The 18,574-nt window shown below is 43.9% G+C and overlaps 1 protein-coding gene across 1 annotated transcript; it reads right to left on the reverse strand.

Annotated features, from left to right (window-relative positions):
- Positions 1 to 248: 248 nt before the first annotated feature.
- Positions 249 to 17,424, reverse strand: LOC109677037 (pancreatic lipase-related protein 2-like). Its single transcript, XM_020153206.2, has 12 exons — positions 17,315 to 17,424; positions 16,688 to 16,842; positions 15,225 to 15,350; positions 13,925 to 14,059; positions 13,101 to 13,212; positions 11,642 to 11,761; positions 10,326 to 10,445; positions 8,050 to 8,168; positions 6,039 to 6,168; positions 4,468 to 4,579; positions 3,477 to 3,644; positions 249 to 1,223 (listed from the first exon to the last, which is right to left on the reverse strand). Exons 1-12 carry the CDS (start codon positions 17,403 to 17,405, stop codon positions 1,160 to 1,162), a joined length of 1,452 nt encoding a protein of 483 aa, XP_020008795.1. The 5' UTR covers positions 17,406 to 17,424; the 3' UTR covers positions 249 to 1,159.
- Positions 17,425 to 18,574: the final 1,150 nt, after the last annotated feature.

An 18,574-nucleotide genomic window follows, 5' to 3' on the forward strand; every position in this document is an offset into this window, starting at 1 on the left:
CATGTTAATGAGGGTGTGATGGACTCACTTTATAATGAACAATGTAAAATTGCCAATGCTCGACTATTTTTTGCCCTGCAAAATTGGCAACTTCACATAGTTCAACTTACTAAGTCATTTGTTGAAGTGTAAATTGGCACCCTTGCTACAAAGGGCAATTTGGCAATATTGATCAAAATAGATGTATTGTAAACATTTTGGACAAATATGTACAATGTAGAAAACATCACGAAAGGATATTCGTTGCATGAATCTTTTTAATTGGCAAATTTTGGAACTATCTATATACATCCATCGGCAGGTCCCACCATATATGCCGTATATCTCTATCAGTGGAGTCTATGATGAACGGAGAAGCTGTTTCTGTACAATTAGATAAAATATCCTGTTTATGGTGAGTAGAAAAAGCAAGCTGCATAACAGCATGTGTAGTATTCTACCATTTGTGCGTGGACAAAAAGAGTGGAGTGGGGTTGAGCTGTGTGAGCTACACATGTACATATGTATATGTAGATTATTTCTGGAGAAAACCTCAAGTTGTCTCTGGGAAGAAGAACTGAGACACTTGAAGAAGGGGAACACAGAGACTCATCTTTAATAAGCCCTTCTTTATTTTGTTATTTATCTTTTTGGCAGCACTGGGGTTTGAACTCAGGGCCTCAGGCTTGCTAGGCAGGTGTGTTTACCACTTGAGCCACTCCACCAGCCTGGCATTTGAATTTTGTGCCATGTGCAAGTGTTAACTTATTTTTTAATTCCCTTTTCTTCAATGCCATAGGTGGATTTTAACTGAAGTCATAATAGTCTGTTATTATACATGCTAATTGTCTGCTCTTATGTGGTATTTGTCTCTCACCCATAGGAAGTAAAAAACTGGGTAGGTGACATGTGGGAGCAACAATGCCCCTTTCAAACAGGACAGAACCTCATTGTCTAAGGAAATGAAATACATTTGCACAGGCCATGCAAAATGCCCTGAAAGAGATACAGCAGAGGTGTGTGAGAAGATCCAGGCATTACCTATGGTGAACTTGGCTCTAGTTCCCACAATCATTTCCAAAATGTGACCCCAGCACATAGAGAATGTCAATACCTCAACTTCAGACCAAGGGCATTAAACAATTTATTTCCACAAAGAGACAAGAGCTGCACCACACTTTTAACAAGGGTAAAGAGTCTGTAAGACGTCTTCACTCACAGTGTCACTGCTGCAAAAAACAAACCTGTAGAGAAAAATAGTTACAACATGAGGCTCATTTGTGGCTGGAACTGTGACTTCAAATGAGTCAATAGCATTCAATACCTTCTGACTGAAAAGTTCTGTGACTCCAGGCAGGGTCCAAGTGATTCTAAGAAAACCAGCTCAAAAGTGACCACTTCTTGTGAGCTCTTAAGGCAATGAAAGATAATTGGTCACATCAAAGAAAGCTTGAAACTGGGAGGGTCTCTGGTGGACCTTCTGCTTTGATCTAGAAATGAATTTTAGAGACCAACAGTGCCCCAACTGTTGGCCTAAAGGGGATGTCTCTGTCGAGTCAAGATCATGGATGGTCCCTCATATACTGCTTCTGGAAATGTAAAATGTGACAGCAACTTTGGAAACTGTGTGGCAGTTCCTCTGAAGGTGAAATGGAGTCATCATATTATGCAGCCATTCCATGCCCAAGAGAATGAAAACAGGGCCACCCAGAAACTTGTATATGAAAGTCTTGGCAGCACTATTCACAATAGTGCAAAGGAGAAAGAATCCAAATGTCTATCAATTGATAAACAGATAAATAAAATATCCTACATGCATATCATAGAATATTATTTGGCAATAAAAAGGAATGGAGCACTGATATGTGCTATCTGGGAGAACCTTGAAAACATTATGCTAACTGAAAGAAGCCAGTCACAAAGGACTATATAGTCTGATTCCATTTGTGTGAAATATCCAGACTAAGAAAATTTACAGACAAACAAAGTGGATTAGTGGATGCCTAGGGATGGGGAATAAGGATGTGTAGATTGAGAAATGATAGCTAAGGAGTATGGGCTTCTTTTTGGTGTGATGGAACTGTTCTAAAATTGATTATGGTGACTATTGTACAACTCTGAATATATTAAAGACCACTGAAAAGCATGTCTGGAATGGGTGATTTAACTGGTATGAGAATTATATCTCAATAATGTTAAGAAGAACAGATCATGGAAGGCTATCACTTTTGAGGGAATGGAGGAAAATGTGGCCAAGTCAGCCCTTCCTCAGGCTTAACTTCGGAATGTAGCTCCTTGATGAGGGTGCTCTTACGTGCGGTAAGGACTTTGGTGTTGGAGATACTCAGTGTGTGATCTGTACTGTATAGAATAAGTATACCTTACCTAACTTCTGTGAGATCTGGACATCCCCATAATGCATTGCACTACCAGACATTATGGATTCCTCAGATCTCCATCTGGCAATGTGAGCTGACTGATGGGACAGTAGAAAGAGCACTGGGTTGGGCATCAGAAGACCTGAGTCCTGGTCTTTGTTGTGCCTCACATTTGTATACCTCTGCACTTGAATACACAAAGCAATGGCAGACATACTGTCACACCTGATCCTTCTAACACCTTGTGGAAGAATCAGGATTACCACCAATTTTGCAGCCGGCAGTTAAATTATACATCTGAGCAAGGTCTTGGTGTGTGTCGTTGAAAAAGTCTTGAAATCGAGTACATTTCCCTCTAGCTTTGCATGTGACCTTAAACAACAATTTGTAGACTCTACAAATCTTACTTTCCTTATCTTAAAATGATAGCAGTTGAGTTGAAGGGTGATGATATTTCCTTTAAGAGCTAACATTCCATTATTTTCTGATTATCCTCCTTGAGATGTACCCTTTTCTTTCTATGTTTGAAAAGCAGTTACTTACTCTTCCAACTCCTACCACAAAACATTCCCTTTCCTCAGAATGAGAAGAGTTGACCGCTGTGAGCCAGATCCCAGCATAGTCAACATCACTTCCCAACCATAATCTCCAAACAATAACTGCACACTGCACACCAACTGAAAGTAACCAGTCCCCACCCTCCAGTTACTTCCTAGAGGGTCTCCTTATATTGTGAGAGGAAACAACACATCATATTTGCCTGTTTCTTGGATCATGCCTTACAACCAATGCCTTTCTCCCGCAAAATTGAATATTGCCTTAGGAAAATGATAGTCGATTTTTTCAAAGCAAATCACATGGATAGATGGAAAGTTCTGACAACCATTCAGGTAGACTGATGGGGGAGATGGGAAAATAAGGGGTGTGGGATGTTTAGAAGGATGAGGACACAGATGTCTGGGTGGATAGGTGGATGGGTAATTGGGTAAGAGGATGTACAGTCAAGGAGAGAAGACTGGACAGATGGGTTTGTGAGTGGTTGGATGGATAAATGGATAGATGCACAGATAGGCACATAAATACAAGTAATTAGATTTAAATGGAATAAAAGATACGTACTCAGTCCCATCTTCACCTCTTTGTACAGTGATTTGGGAAGCCCCCAGTTTGGACCCAAAGAGATCTATCACATTGTTGTTCCAGAGGAACTTAACCTTCTGGATTTCTCCAACATCGAGGTCCACATCAATGTCACGTACGTGGTTTGCATTTGGTGTGAGGGATCCCCTGAAAATATAGACATAAATTGTCATATCAATTGAATGTGTGAATGCATAGGTTGCTAGAAACCTATTGTTTCTCCAAATAATGGCTGTTTTTGGTTTTCTGCATAATCTGGAATGACTCCATAAATGTCCAGAGGTTACCCAAATACAAATGTATTTTTGCAGAACACACTTTTTAAAAAATACCTGGCTTCAGATTTCTACTGTTTTAGTTTGCCTCTAGAAAGAAGTGAAATATTTGAGATGCATATTAACTCTATGTTTGCTGCAGGACCAATAAATGTTCAGCAGATGTAATTTATTAACATCACATATAGTTGTTAAAAATTAACTCAAATGTTGCGCTATAAAGGCTTGTGTATAAACAATCTAATTTTAACCCCAGTTATACATTCATTAAACACATATTTGCCAAGCACCTCATATCTCCAGCATAAGCCAGGAGTTGAGGCCACCCAAGCAACAAGTAGCTAGCTCCAGGCTTCATGTGTGTCTATGTGTATGGGATGGAGCACATGTGGGAGACGGAGTTGTCAGACGACAACTTGCCCAAGGAGAATTTTGTGTTCATAAAACCTAAGTCTGGTGATTGACGTTTGAAAAAGAATCAGCACATGACTCATTTTAAATAGCGAGTTCCTCTTTCTGGGTCTCGGTATTCTCATACACAAAATGGGGTGATGGGATTAGAAGTGAAGACTTCCTTCCAGCTCTGACAGTCAAGGATTCAATGGTTCTGTAGAGTAGATATCTACATTTATAAAGCAACATACACCCAATTTGTATGAGAAGTCTATTACGGAAAGTATGGCCATTTCACTTACTTGAAAATCTGAAATTGTTCTGAGTTTCCATTACTTCCATACAAAGCAATGTTGATGTACCCTGTCTGTTTCTTTTCCCCAGACAGTGTGACTGATACCTTATATCTCCAACCTGTCCAAAGAAATACAATCAGTTCAACGATCTTATCTTGTTAAAAAAAAAAAAAAGACCCGATGGAAGTTGTATTTTTCTAAGCTCTGAATCCCTCATGGGTGAGAGGTCGGGGGGAATAGACTAATTGTTTCCTTCTATGGAGTTGGGGCTCAGGAATTCAAATTCTGGGTTGGAATGAAGAGATTCAAAAGACAGGAAATATAGTTCATCACAACAGTGTGTCCAAATTAATGAAGGGCAATACATCCATTCCTGAGGCAATGGACTCATGTGTTCTCCCCAAATTCATATGTTGAAATTCTAACCACCCATGTGATAGTATTAGGAAAGGGGGCCGAACACTTGGGAGACAATTACGTCTTGAGTGTAGAGATGTTATGGCTGAGTTTGGAGCCCTTAAAAAAAGGAAGCCCAGAAATCTCTCTTGCCCTCCTTTTACCACGAGAGGGGATACAAGAAGACAGCAATGTGCACCAGAACCTGACCATGTTGGCATGCTGATCTCAGACTCCAGGCCTCCAGGACTGGGAGAAACAAATATCTGTTGTTTATAAACCACCCAGCCTATGGTATTCTGTATAGCATCCTGAACTGAGATACTCAGTTGCACCTTGTTTTGTCACTTTCCTTTTTACTTATTATGCCTTAGAGGGATTCTTTTTTCAGTATATAGAACTCTTCCTTTTAGTGGTTATTCACAGTATTTAATCTGTAGTATTTAGTTCTTTTCCAATTAGTGGGCATTTAGATTTTTCTCTTCAATATTTTGCTATTAAAAGCAATGCTACCCCTAGCATTTCTGAACAAATCTTATGCATACATGCAAGTGTGTTTCCGTGGGACATGCTGAGAAGCAGAGGGACTGGGTTAAAAGAATATGCAAGGCAGGTTTTATAGATAGTGCTAAGCTATTAACTTTTATGATAAATATAGGATTATGTGAAATATATATGTGAAAAGTGTCCTATGATCAAAAATTTTAAACTCTCTTGGAAAAATAAGGCTCTTGTCTTCCACAATATATGATATTACTTATAGAAAATTGGTCTTCATGGTTTTACTACTTTTTAAATGAGAAGCTGGGCAAAATAATAACAACTACAGCAGCAGGGTGTGTATTTGTGTGCATGTGTGTGTGCATGTGTATGCAGTGTGATGGGTGGTCATCCCTGTGCTGTCTTGACTTACTGTGACTTTGCCTCAGTTGCTCTTTTTCCATTAGTAGATGGAAATATGATCCCCCGGGTCACTCATTGGCCTTCACTCTGCTGCTGATCAGGATTATTGGGGTGAACATGAAACTTAAGGAAAATGCTGTTCCGCTGTCCTTACATTATAGCTTAGGCTGGTCAGAGTTGAGTTTCTGTCAATTGCTACCAAATAAGGCTCATGCCTTATTTTAAAATTAAAACTTAAAAATTATTTTCAAGAAGTTTTAAGTAAAATGGAAACTTACGAGTAAAGTCACCACTATCTCCTGTGTTCAGAAAAAAGGTTTGTTCCACAGCATTGGTTTTCCCCTTAAACTGGTCAGCATGGTGCCCCATTTTGGGGCATCCTTCAGCTGGACAAGGGAAACAGCCATTCTAGTGGGGTAAACAAAAAATGTTAGCAGTAGGTCTTTGCCTCACTTGTTCAGTCAATCAATCATCTTCCCTCTCTTTCCCTCCTTTTCTCCCTTCTTCCTCTCCTTCCCTTCTTCCTTTCCTCCCTTCCTTCCTCCCTCCCTCCCTTCCTTCCTCCCTCCCTTCCTTCCTCCCTTTCTCACTCCCTCCCTTCCTTCCCATCTATCATTCATCTTCTCATCTTCCCATCCACCCTTCATTCACCCATCCATCCTCCCATCCCACTAATCTATGCTTGCATCTATCTATCTATGTATCCATGTACCCATGGGCTCATGTATTCATCCTCAGAACTGTGCTAGGCCCTCCAGAGTGCCCAACAAAGTGCCTTGAAAACTTATAGTTGAGAGATAGGACATATATGGGAAGTAATACAATTAAATATGAAAAGGAAATGCAAGATAATGTTTCTAAGGAGAAGTAAATGGGAAAGACAGCAAATTATTTCTAAGGAAAGAGGAAGGGAGGATCTGTGACCATTTTTACCTTAGTGTGAATTATTTCTCCTGACAAGTTGACCCCACTCTGGGTAGGTCATTAATTGGGCCTTCAAATCAGGTGAGCACTTTATGGCAGTGTCACTGTCCTCTGGCTTTTGACCTCATACCACATCTAAAATGCATGGTGTGCAGAACTATTTTGAGATTTAGAAAGCATCAGACAGGTGCTGGAGGCCACAATACTGTCCAGGTGCCCCTAGTAACCAGCACTGATGCAGACTTTGGGGATCCAAAATGAGGCCCTTCTGACCTTAGTTCATCTCAGACTTAGAATGTCAAGATCAAAGTTAGTTTTGAAAAGAAAAAAATATTTAAATATATATTTTTGGTTTTTTCTTTGACAAATTAAAAAAAATCAGTTTTGCAAACATCAATGTGATACTCAATTCAAATAAGGATTATCAATAGAAACTCAAACCTTTCACCAGATTTAATGCTGTTAGGAAAACAATGTTATCTAACAGATTATTCAAGGAGAAAAGTATTTTTGTAATGCAGAAATCTGACACTACTTTAACCAAGTAATTAAAATTTATACCATCAAATAATGAAAAAAGTGCCATTAAATGAATGCCTTTGGTTGATAGACTAAGAAGCATCTACTATTGCCCTCTGAGTCACAAAGAAATGATCAAACAATTTCAGAATGTGGATTATTCTACCAAACAACTGGTTTGGAAACTTCATAACCACCAATGTCTGGAAGACCAAGAGAAAATGGGACACTCTTCCAGGTTAAAGGAGACTAAAGAGGTGAGAAAAAGAAGGGAAGGAAGGAAAAAGGAAGAGATACAAGACAAGGGAAGTTGGGCAGCAGTTCTAGAGGATATTATTTGGGTAATTAGAGAAGCTGAATATACACTATACATTAGATACATTAGTGTGTCAAAGTTAGAGCTTTTGAATGCTCTTCTACAGGAATATGGTCTTGTTTTTAGGGCATAAATCTTGAAGTATTTATGAGTAAAGTGTTCCAACATCTTGAATTCTCTTTTGTATAACTTCAGAACAAAGTACATGTACATGCACACACACGAAAGGTTAGCAATTGGTGCATCTGTGTGGTGACATTCATGTGCGCTTCTTTCAACCTTGGTGTACACTGGAAACTGTCCAAAACGAAAAGCTGGGAGGACCCAGCACAGCTGCCTCTGTGCAGCTCCCTTTCCACAAGCCCTGCCCCACCACACACATGAGGAAGAAGACATTGGAAACTTCAGCATTTCTGTGACTTCTGCTGGTTCTTGCAGAGTCACATACTTTTGCTTCTTCTGTTCTAAGCCCCAGGGATAAAACACTTACACAGGACCACCATCATCTGTTGGGGACCTTTGTGACCTACCTCTTGGAACTCTTGGTAGGTGGTGCAGGGGTAGCCCAGGAAGCCGTCAGGGTTGAGGATACTGCTGGAGTAATACTCATGACTTCGTTGGTGGTTGCAAGCTATAAAGTTCTGTGTTCCTGAGAAAGCAAAGACCACAGGAGCTGGAGGAGGCCTCGCCTTTGGAGTGTGAGCCATTTGGACAGAGTGAGGAATTGCCTCTACGTTTCACAAGTGGGTGTGGCACTCTGAACATTTTGGGGCATTCTTTCTATTTTTATAAAAAAAATTGCTCTCTTGAAATGTTCAGAGACAGAGAGGGAGGGAGGGACAGAGAGAGAGAGAGAGAGAGAGAGAGAGAGAGAGAGAGAGTGAGCGAGAGAGAGACAGTAGTCACTTTTAAAGGGATCCTGCACAGTCCAGATAGTTAATATATGTTAAGGGCCCAGATTGCTTGGTTTTCTGACTTCTCATGAGAAGTGAGAATCTCTACTTTTACAGGAAAATATTCCCTGACTCCCATGATCTCAGTGCATCCCATTTTAAAAGCAGTCATCCATGGAACACTGCTGCAGATTGCATTCCACCATACATGAGGATCCCAAATCATACCAAACCATCCTTTCCCATGAGCCAACCTTCTCTGAGCCTGACTGCTCAGGCCAAGCAAGTCTTCCTTGTGGGTGTGCTGAGCACAGGGTGCCTCTGGTCACTCTTTCACTGCATTTTATTTACCACCTTTTGCTTAAATCAAAGCCGTCTTGTTTGGAAAGTTGTTTTTCTATTTCTTTGGCTACTTGGTACAAATCTTCCCATGGGTAATCCACAGTGACCTGGGACACGCCTGGAGAACATTCGTAAGGGGGGTGGAGGGGGTCTGGCAGCTTTATGTACCACCCCTTGAGAAAGGAACATTCCCCTTTGTGGCTAGGGTGCATTCACAGCTTCAAGCCCTGCTGTGCCCCAGCCCAGCCGAACCAGCCATGTTCCAAGTGCCCACATCACTGCTTCTCACCAGACAGCGGAAACTGTTTTAAACTTAATTCTTTCTTTCATCCAAAATTGCTGCTCAGGGACCCCATAATAGAGGAGAAAGTGAATTTAATTGTTCCCAGTACCCAGCGCATGGGTGACTGGAGCTTGACACAATAGAAACACTCTAGCACTTATGGGCTTGTTCACTCTAAATTGCCTCTTTAATTAAACCTGAACTTGCTCCTATTATGTGTGCCCTGCTCGTCATTTCTGGGAGGGCCAGCTATTATTGTGACTCTGGGGCTCCTTCAGGGAGAGAAGAAAGGCATGTCTTCCCAGGAGTTACCTGGTGCAGGGCTGAGAGGTCAAAAGCTATTTATTTGTCGGTGGACACTGCTGTTGCTTTCTCCGCTCTGTCCACTGACATTAAACCCATGGGACATTAAAGGCCACACAAGGCCATTCAACTCAAGAGTGTACTCAGCACCTGATTTGCACCAGGCCCTGAACAGGTGTTGGGATGATACGGGGCCCAAGACATAGTCCTCAGCTATGGGGAATTTCCAGTTCAGAAAAATAAGGACAAAGAAAATGATTACTGACCCAAAGCCTCCTCTTTGAGGGAGAAGAAAGAGGCCTAATTTCAGGGGAGGAGCAAGATGAATAAGCAAAGGTCAGACAAAGGGCAGTTAATGTAGATGGTGCTGAGAGGTCACCCTAATGTTCACAGTGCAGATCCTGCTCTCTAGATGAACAGAAACATACACACAAGGCTCACCAGGAGCTACCATGAGTCCCCAGACCTCCAGGGCTCCCCTGTCCACACACAGAGACTCAATCCACAGAGTACACTCCTCCTCATCTGTCTCCTGATAGCTCAGTACCCTTTCAATCCTAGGACTTGACAATGGCAAACAACAAGCATATCCTAGCCTCCAAATCTTTGCTTCCACTTTGCAGTTCTTCAAGCAGCAGGTGCTAAAAATAAGATGGGTGGTCAAAGCCAGAACTGGGTGTTTGTCAATGTGCTCATCCAGCCCTTGTCTGCCATCCAGACAAGTGAAGGAGACAGCACAGGGTGGGGCATGCGATCAGTGCTTTACAGTTGGAAATTGGAGTTAAACATAGAGAAGCCTTGGGTCCATTATGTAAGTTTTCTGATTCCTGGTTTCTGCATATAGAAAGTGGTGCCAGTGTTCCAAGAGTAGCACTGTTGTGAAAATGCCTGCCACAGAACAAGTGCTCCATGCATGGTGGCAAATTCAGTATTCTGCTTTCACCCAAAATACAGGGTCACACCCTTACTTCTTTCATTTACATACCTTCCCATATTCCATTTATATCAATGATGGTTGAGATGATATTTTTCTGACATCCAGGCATTTCCTCTCCTCCATTTGGAAAGAAATCCAGGTGGCCCACCTTTTGGCTCATTCCAAAACCTGAAACATTTGAAGCAGAGATAAGCAGGGAGGTCTGTGGTCCCAAAGTTAGATCACGGCCACAGTGAGATGTTCAACTTGCTTCAATAAGAGTGAGAGACTTCTTGGCGATTCCTTTCCTCAGCCCAGAAACCACTGCCTCAAGCTCTGTGGAACATTCTCAGAGATGGAAGCTTTGTAAAACAAGGGGAGAGAAGAGGGCACAAGAAGTGAGATGAGGGGAAGGCAGGCTCTGGATGAGTATGCACACATACATTTATATATATATATATATATGTGTGTGTGTGTGTGTGTGCGTGTGCGCATCTGTCTGTCTGTCTTGGGGAGGCTCTGGGCAATACCAATACATCCCAATACCATTGGGCATCAATAGGCATGTATAAGATGCAATTTGTTCTTTCTTACTTATTTAAAATTTTGCTTTCTACATTATATTGGTACGGTGAGACCACACAGCATCATATTGCCTCATGGAGAACCACAGTATAACAGCCACAGGAGTTTTGGCTTTTGAGGTGCACAGACCTGAGATCAAATCCTGGTTCCATTGACACATTGTGATCTCGGGTAATTACTTAACCTTACTGAGCCTAGATCCTTGGCTGAGAAGTGGTGGTAATGTCTACTTTTTAGGGTGCTACATAATGAGTTAACATGTCCAAAACATTCAGTGCAACATACTATAAATCTTTAATAAGCAGTATCACTAAACACATGCCCTGTATTGGCAAGTCTCTTAAGTGGTCATGTAAGGAAATATTGAAAAAAGGGTCATTGACTTTAGAAGAATTACATAAAGGGACATATTTAGTTTCCAATAAGACAAACTGTAACCAAAACTTTGACAAAAAAAGAAAAATCTTTCAAAAATTAAGTAATTTTTAAGTGTAGGTCAAGTGAAATCATCAATTTACCCGCCACTTTGGATATTGATAGACTGGGGAAAGATGCAGGGTTTGAAGATTGAGTGACAGCCTCTTTAGACTATGAAAGCGTTTCTTGTTTGATCTGGGACTGAGGCCACCATTACTATTGGTCCATTTCGATTGGCTAGTGCCCAAGGCATTCCCCTAGCCAACCATTTTGAATAGCACCACCCCCTGCAGTTTGTGTGTATGTTAGAGGTGGGGCGACCTGGACCCAATATCACCAGTCATATAGCCTTGGTCACTAGGAGGTGGGACTGAGGAACTCACCTAGGTTGGGGATTATGGGAGCACCATCTGTGTGAATCACATCCACAAACATGGCATCTGATGGGTCCAGCCGAACCAACTCTGGTGTGCCCTGGAAGCACGGCTCTGCTGGATCCAGCCCTGAAAGAAAGAAGGTAGACCAGCTGCACTCTGAGAAAAACTGAGATCTAAGCTTCAACTATAAACCGAGCATGAGGATTCCTGGGCAAAGGGTCCCATACCCCAGCGGCTATGGATCTGGGAACTGGGTCTGCAGCAACTGGTCTGTTTGAGAAAGAAAGGCTGTAACAGAATGTCCAGGAATGGGGGTATTGCCTGTTGAAAGACACTTGTAAAACCTTAGTTCCTTAAACTATAAAGGGCGGGGCTCTTTCATCTCATTTCTCTTTTCCTATTTAGCCCTCCTCACACAGGTTACCATTTGGCTATTGGCCTTCTCCCGCTGTTCCCCAGCCCACAAAACCTACATGGTATCCTTCATGTCTTTTTTCATGCTGTTCCCCAGCCTGCTGTACCCTTCCCTACAACTTCCCTTTCTCTAAATCTTTCTCATCCAAACCCCAGCTTTCACCCCACCTCCTCGTCAAAAACTTAAGCTTCTCCCTTCTAAGCTCTTTCTAGCCTCTATATTATTTGCACTGGCAAAGTATGCTTTGAATTGTATTTGCCTACTTAATTTTCTGCTTCCTGGACTAGACTGCGGATTTCCTAAAGTTGGGTCTGTGCCCAGTTCATCTTCAAAGATAAACAGAAGGTGTGTCTGTGTGTGGGAGGGGTGTCACACAGTGTCATATTCTTGTCCTGGTTCAGCTCAAGGTTAAATGTCTCATCCAGGAAGTAGGATTAAGATTGTGAAAACCCCATAGAGAGGGTTTCTACACAATTATGAACTACTATACTCTGTGCCTCTCACAGTGCCTTAAGAAAGGGGACACTCTTTAAATGCTGAAACAAACTGCCAAAGTTACATACTGACTGGCTGCACAGAATAAATAGTTGTCCCTATCTTGTGTGTATTCATTTTGCATAGGGATTCATTCGTTCATTCATTCACTCAGTTTTTACTGAGCACTTTCTATGTGGCAGGTCTCAGCTAGCCACTTCAATTTTCTACGTGTGCGGCAGAACATTATTCAAGAAATACTTGTGGAACTGATTCATTTGAGAAAAATTGCCACTATTTTTAAACGTTGCCACCCTCTAGCAGCAATAACCCCAAAGTCAAGTTTAATTTGCTAGTTGTATTTTTCTTGTTTTATAAATGTATGTTATTTACAATCTTTTTTTTTCTGATACACCTTAAGATACATGAACAATTATTTTTAAGTTCAGGCAACACCTAAAATAAGCCTCCCAAGCGTCAGTAAGGTCGCCCTTCGCGGTGGGAAGCGCCTGGAGTCGAGCTGAAGGACCCCACGCCCAAGGTCATGGGACCTTTGCTGGACAGCGCGATTCCTACCTGTGATCCTGCCCAAGTAGCCTTCCAACCTCCTGCCGGCCTCCGCCGCCACGTGCGCGCCCAGGCTGTGGCCGATGAGGTGCACGTTCTCAGGGCTGTACTCCAGCTGCGTCTGCGGAGGGAGGGCGCGTCAGGTCCCCTCTAGGAACCGGTGGGGACGTGCAGGTCGTGGGAGGGGACACTGGCCTCTTCTGAGGATTGGGGCTGCACATAGCTCCACGCTTGGCTCGAGGATGCCACCCAGGACCTCGCGGTCCGGGCTGGCCGGCTCCCTGCGCTCCTGCGCGCAGCAACAGTGCTGACCAGCGGCCACCGCGCCAACTGCAGGTCGCCTCGCCCGGCTGGGACACTGCACGCAGCCTTGGCCGCCCAGCGCCACCACCGCGGATGCCCTGCCCGGGCCCTGGCGGGGTGGGGCCTGCTTGCGAAGCCGTGGGTGGTGGGTACAGGCTCAGGGCTCTGCAGAAGTCAGCTCAGGGAAGGAAGGAAGGAAGGGTGGCAAGGGACTCCCCGGTGGCTGTGCGAGGATGAGGATCTCTTCCACAAAGGGAGCCGCTGAGCAAGCCAGCCCGCTGTTAATTCCCAGAACAGCCAGCAGTTCAGTTTCCAAAGGGGAAACTGAAGCTCGAGGAGGCCCAAGGAGGCCCCAGAGCTAGGAAAAGATGGGACAATCAGCGAGGGAGGAAGTTGCAGCTTCATTCGGGCCCGCCTTGAGAACCCACTCTTGCCCACGGGTCCCCAGCTGCCTCTGGGTGCCATGTGGTGCTTCCCTGTCCCCCTCTCTAGCCCTCTAGCCCCTGGACGTGGCCCAGGCAGGGTTTTACCGACAGCGCTTGTACTAAGAAAGCGATCTCAGCGCCCACGACCCGAGTGTTGTGCACAGCCTGGGTATAGGTGGTCCGCGACCCGCCCTGCCAATCCACACAGATGCAGTTCACTTCCTCCACCTGAAACATTTTCTGGGGAAGATAAACAGAGAGGATGAGGGAGAGAAGCCAATTTGCCAACAGTTCCAAATGGCACATCCAGAGACAGGGGTTCACATCTGTAAAGCACCTGGTTGGTGTCCAAGGTTTAACATCCCCCCGGCCCCTGATAATCTAATCCTCAATGTACCACTAGAACAGGGTACACCAGTCCTGCTTAACACATGTGGAAACTGGGGCCTGAAAAAGGTAAGTGACACAACCAGGACAAAACCAGCTGGGGGGCAAGCAAACTCCTACCCCCCCTCCCCAAAATTATAATTCAGGTCCTCGGTTGCATTAACCAGATTTCAAAGGTTCAATAAACTCATGGGGCTAGTGGCTGCCCATTTGGACAGCACAGATATAAAATGTTTCTGTCACCACAGAACATTTTTGGGATAGTGGTGCTTAAGGGGAAAAATTTAAACATTTTTAAATGTCATAGGGGGTTTTATATCAATTTAAAAGACTAGCTAGCATTTGTTGCCCTTAACGCAGAGAAACTAAAGCAGATACCTTAAAGCAACTGAGGCCAATAGGAAAAGGGGAACAGGTACTAGAGAAAAGGTTAGATCAAAAAGAATTAACCTAGAAGGTAACACCCACGCACAGGAAATCAATGTGAGTCAATGCTCTGTATAGCTATCCTTATCTCAACCAGCAAAAACCCTTGTTCCTTCCTACTATTGCTTATACTCTCTCTACAACAAAATTAGAAATAAGGGCAAAATAGTTTCTGCTGGGTATTGAAGGGGGGGGAGAGGGAGAGGGGGAGTGGGTGGTAAGGGAGGGGGTGGGGGCAGGGGGGAGAAATGAACCAAGCCTTGTATGCACATATGAATAATAAAAGAAAAATGAAAAAAAAAAAACCACCAGAAGTGGTGAGTGTAGTCCCCACCTCTGAAACTTGCTGACTGGACTTCAAGTCTCTTCAACTTCAGAGGAGAGGGCGGACTAGATGTTAGTGGTTAGGGAGACCTTGGCAATGCATGTCCCTGACAATCAGGCTTCCCTAGGTGGTTTTAGAAAGAACTTCAACCCCTCCCCACTGGAGTACTTTTTCATCTGGTCTTGGGGGGCATCAGGAATGCAGTATTTGAATCTGTGTGTTGGGAGCTGTCCATCCCAGGAAATGGCCAGGTGATGGGGGTCTTACCTTGCACATGTCCAACAGCCAGCTATCCTCCCCCTTGCTTATGAAGCCATGGATAATGAAGCGTGTCTTGCGGTTCAATTGGAAGTTTGAGGCATAGATCGTGTTTAGGTCGGTGGCAGTGATCAGCTGGTTTAATTAGAAAAGGTGAATTTCAATGTCGGCCTTTCCAAGCTGCTAGCCTGTTACAACCACTCCAGTAAGACTGAAATCCCAGGTTTAACTCCCACGAAGTGGGGTCAGACAGGAAGGAAGGAGTTCCTGGGGTCATGGTTAGAATTCAGAAGGTCCATGTTCACTAACTTTTTCCTTTCAATGAATCTTTAACCAAAATCTATTCCTTCAAACCATGAAATCAGGCAACAACCACTGTTCACTTAGGAACACCTCTGATTCAGTCCCCAGTTGAAATCATAGATGCTTTCATGTCACATTATAGTCATAGATATCTCAAAGTGTCATTTATGTACTATTACTATTTTAAATTACAGTGATTATTAGATCAACCCTTAGATCTTAATATTTCGTGAGATGATAAAGCAACAATACAATACTATATCCTGTATTTATGCGTTTTTAACGTTCTGATAACTCTTTTTCAATACAATTGATTTCCTTTGTAATCCCATATCTTTTTCTTTATGTACTGAGACATATTGTCTTGTAAAGGGGAACTTAGGCTTCCACTGGTGGCCAAAGAGAAAGGGAAGGTAGCTTGGCCAGAGCAGTAGGACTGAGGGAATCCAGCTTCATGGGGCCCTGCAACTTTAGCACAGACCCCCTACATGCGCACAGGCTGCTCAGCATCCTTCTACCAGATGCCAGGACAACATTTTTCCAGAAGGATCAGACAATAAAAATAGAACAACAGTAATGTCCATGCAGACTCCAGCTGGGGTCACCAAAAGGGCAATTTGTCACAAGACAGTCCTACATTGGGTGATCTCAGGGACTCTGTCAGGGGCCAGAGCTTGAACTGCTGAGTCCTTAGCAAGGTCTCCCTATCATCTCCTGGTCACTTCTGACCACTGTAACAAGCCTTCCATTCTTCCACCTGGCAGGTCTCTTGCACTGAAGGTTGCTGCCAGGCACCTCCCCTTTTCTCTTTTGTCCCCTCTCCTCCGTCTCTCTTCTAGCTCCTCAGGAGGGCAGGACTTTGCTGAGATCCACCCTGGCTTCTTCATAAATGCCACTCCTATTCTCTTCCTCCCAGGGGGCAAGGTGCTAATGTTGGGTGGCTCTAGAGACCTACACACCAGGTATATATTTCTAGGTTGGGCATCCATGGATTTTACCAGATACTCAGGGCTATGATCCCTACAAGCCAAAATGGCTCCAGGTTTAACAGTGGAATAGCACCTTGTGGAAAGTTCCAATGGACTGAATTCTGCCCTAGGCAGCCATGTGATGCCTCCAGGGTGGGACCTAAATGACCCAGCACGCAGTCATTCTATGCCTGCTCTTACTTGATAGTTGCTTGGATTTTCATTGGTGTATAGAAGAAAGCGGGTGTTAATGTCCTCAGGGGATGAAGGAAATGTCTTGAAAGGCCGCTGAGTGATCCCTGTCCAGGGTTTGTCATCAGAGAAGCAACCAAGATACCCATAGCAGACTTCTTCCCCTGGAGGAAGACAGAGGCAAACAAACAGAAGACTTGTCAAGTTCTGGAAAGAAGCAATGCCATCTCTGTGCAGAAAGACACTACAGGATGGAGCTCAGGGCTGGCTTAGTCTGGAGCTGGTCTTTATCTTTGCTATCTGTTGTCTCCAAACTTCTGTGCTGATGAGAATCACCTTGGGGTTGGGATGAAAGTGTACATTACACATGATTCAGAGAGTCTGGGGTGGGGCCCTGGAAATGGCATACTTAATAAGTGCTCCTGTCATCAGGCAAGTCTGGTATCACTGATCTACAATCTGCTGTAGGGAACAGGAGGTGAAGGAGCTCTGACTGGTCTGTTGCATGATCTAACGTCAAGTATCAAGTGTCTATGAACTCCAGCACAGAGATACTGTCTACTGATCTTGATGTCTCCATGACATCCAGCCCAGACCATCACTTTCTCCCCAGAGGGATGGTGACAGCATCCTCACCTCTGACGGTGGCCAGCAGGAGAAGGCCAATAGCCCAGGAGGACAGCATCTGCATGGACAAAGACAGACAAAGACTGAAACCGACAGGCATAGGTGCAAAGCAGACGTGGGCAGAACCCAGACAGGGCTGGAGCCCTGAACAATGCCCAGGAGGGTGAGGACACAGAAGCCCTCCAAAGGCACAGGGAGTTGGGCAGCACTACCCTGGGACCCTGTGAGCTCAGGGTATTCCCTGTAATAGCTTCCTCTTCCTGGACCTCTTCTCCTGGCCCACTGCACTGCCCCACCCCTGTTTTGAGTCCCAGTCCAGGTGTTTCCGTGACTTACTGTGCTGCACTGAGACTTCCAGTCATGACAAGCAGGATGGCTGTGGCCTTTTATAAGCAGGCTTTATCCTTTGGACTCTTTTCAGGAAAGGCCAGGGCAGCACGTGGGCACTTCAAACCTGTTATCATAAACACGTGGAACCAACGCAGCCTGGGGAGAGCACTGTTTGTAAGTGTGAAATTCTAGAGAGGAAAACCCAACTTTGGGGGTGGTAAAGGACTCTTGATCTGAGTTTATAGGTACAGCTGCCAAAATACTGTGTTTCCAAAGTGTAATGGAAATGCTGAGCTGTAGCTTTGCCCCATCAAGATCCCTTTGGACAGAGGCCCCACACTCATCATTCTTTGCCATTCTTGACAAAGAGTGCAGAGATGGGCAGCTGAGCACTTGCTTTTGAGTGGAAGCATGTGTTTGTGAAGACACATGCCTTGGTCACTTGAAGGGTGGCGTGGGTCGTGAGCAGCCCCCAACCACAGTGAATCCAGACAAATGCTGGAAGTGAAGGCATTGCCACAGACCGAGACATACACACAGATAAAACAAACACTTTTCATGTGCAAGTTTGTGAGAAAAGACATTGTTTATTTTAAAAGCACTCCCGAGTTGTACTGACTGCACTGCAACTTGGAGATAAGCAGTGGAGTGTTTTCTTTTCATCATAGCTAAGAGGAGACCCTGGGTGAATAGCCAGGTGCCACCCTGCCATGTTTTAACTTGGTACATAATTTAGATATACTGAAGGGCATAGATCTTAAGTTTAAATGTCAGTGCAGTTTAATGAGTTTTGGAAAATATACATGGCCTGGATTGATATTTCCAGCAGCCAAAATATTCTGTCATGATTCTTTGACTACCATCCCCTGTTTTGTTCTAGAAATATGTAAGTAGCATGATACAATATGTGCTCCTGAATGTCTTGTTTTTTTTTTCACA

The sequence above is a fragment of the Castor canadensis genome, chromosome 7, assembly GCF_047511655.1.
Source record: "Castor canadensis chromosome 7, mCasCan1.hap1v2, whole genome shotgun sequence".
NCBI classification, from domain to species: Eukaryota; Metazoa; Chordata; class Mammalia; order Rodentia; family Castoridae; genus Castor; species Castor canadensis.

Coding starts and splice junctions, on each gene's coding strand:
- LOC109677037 (XM_020153206.2), bottom strand. CDS start 17,405: ATGCCTGTCGGTTTCAGTCTTTGTCTGTCTTTGTCCATGCAGATGCTG. Junction 15,351..16,687: donor AAAATCCAAGCAACTATCAA/GTAAGAGCAGGC, acceptor TAATTAAACCAG/CTGATCACTGCCACCGACCT. Junction 14,060..15,224: donor GGCTGTTGGACATGTGCAAG/GTAAGACCCCCA, acceptor TATCTTCCCCAG/AAAATGTTTCAGGTGGAGGA.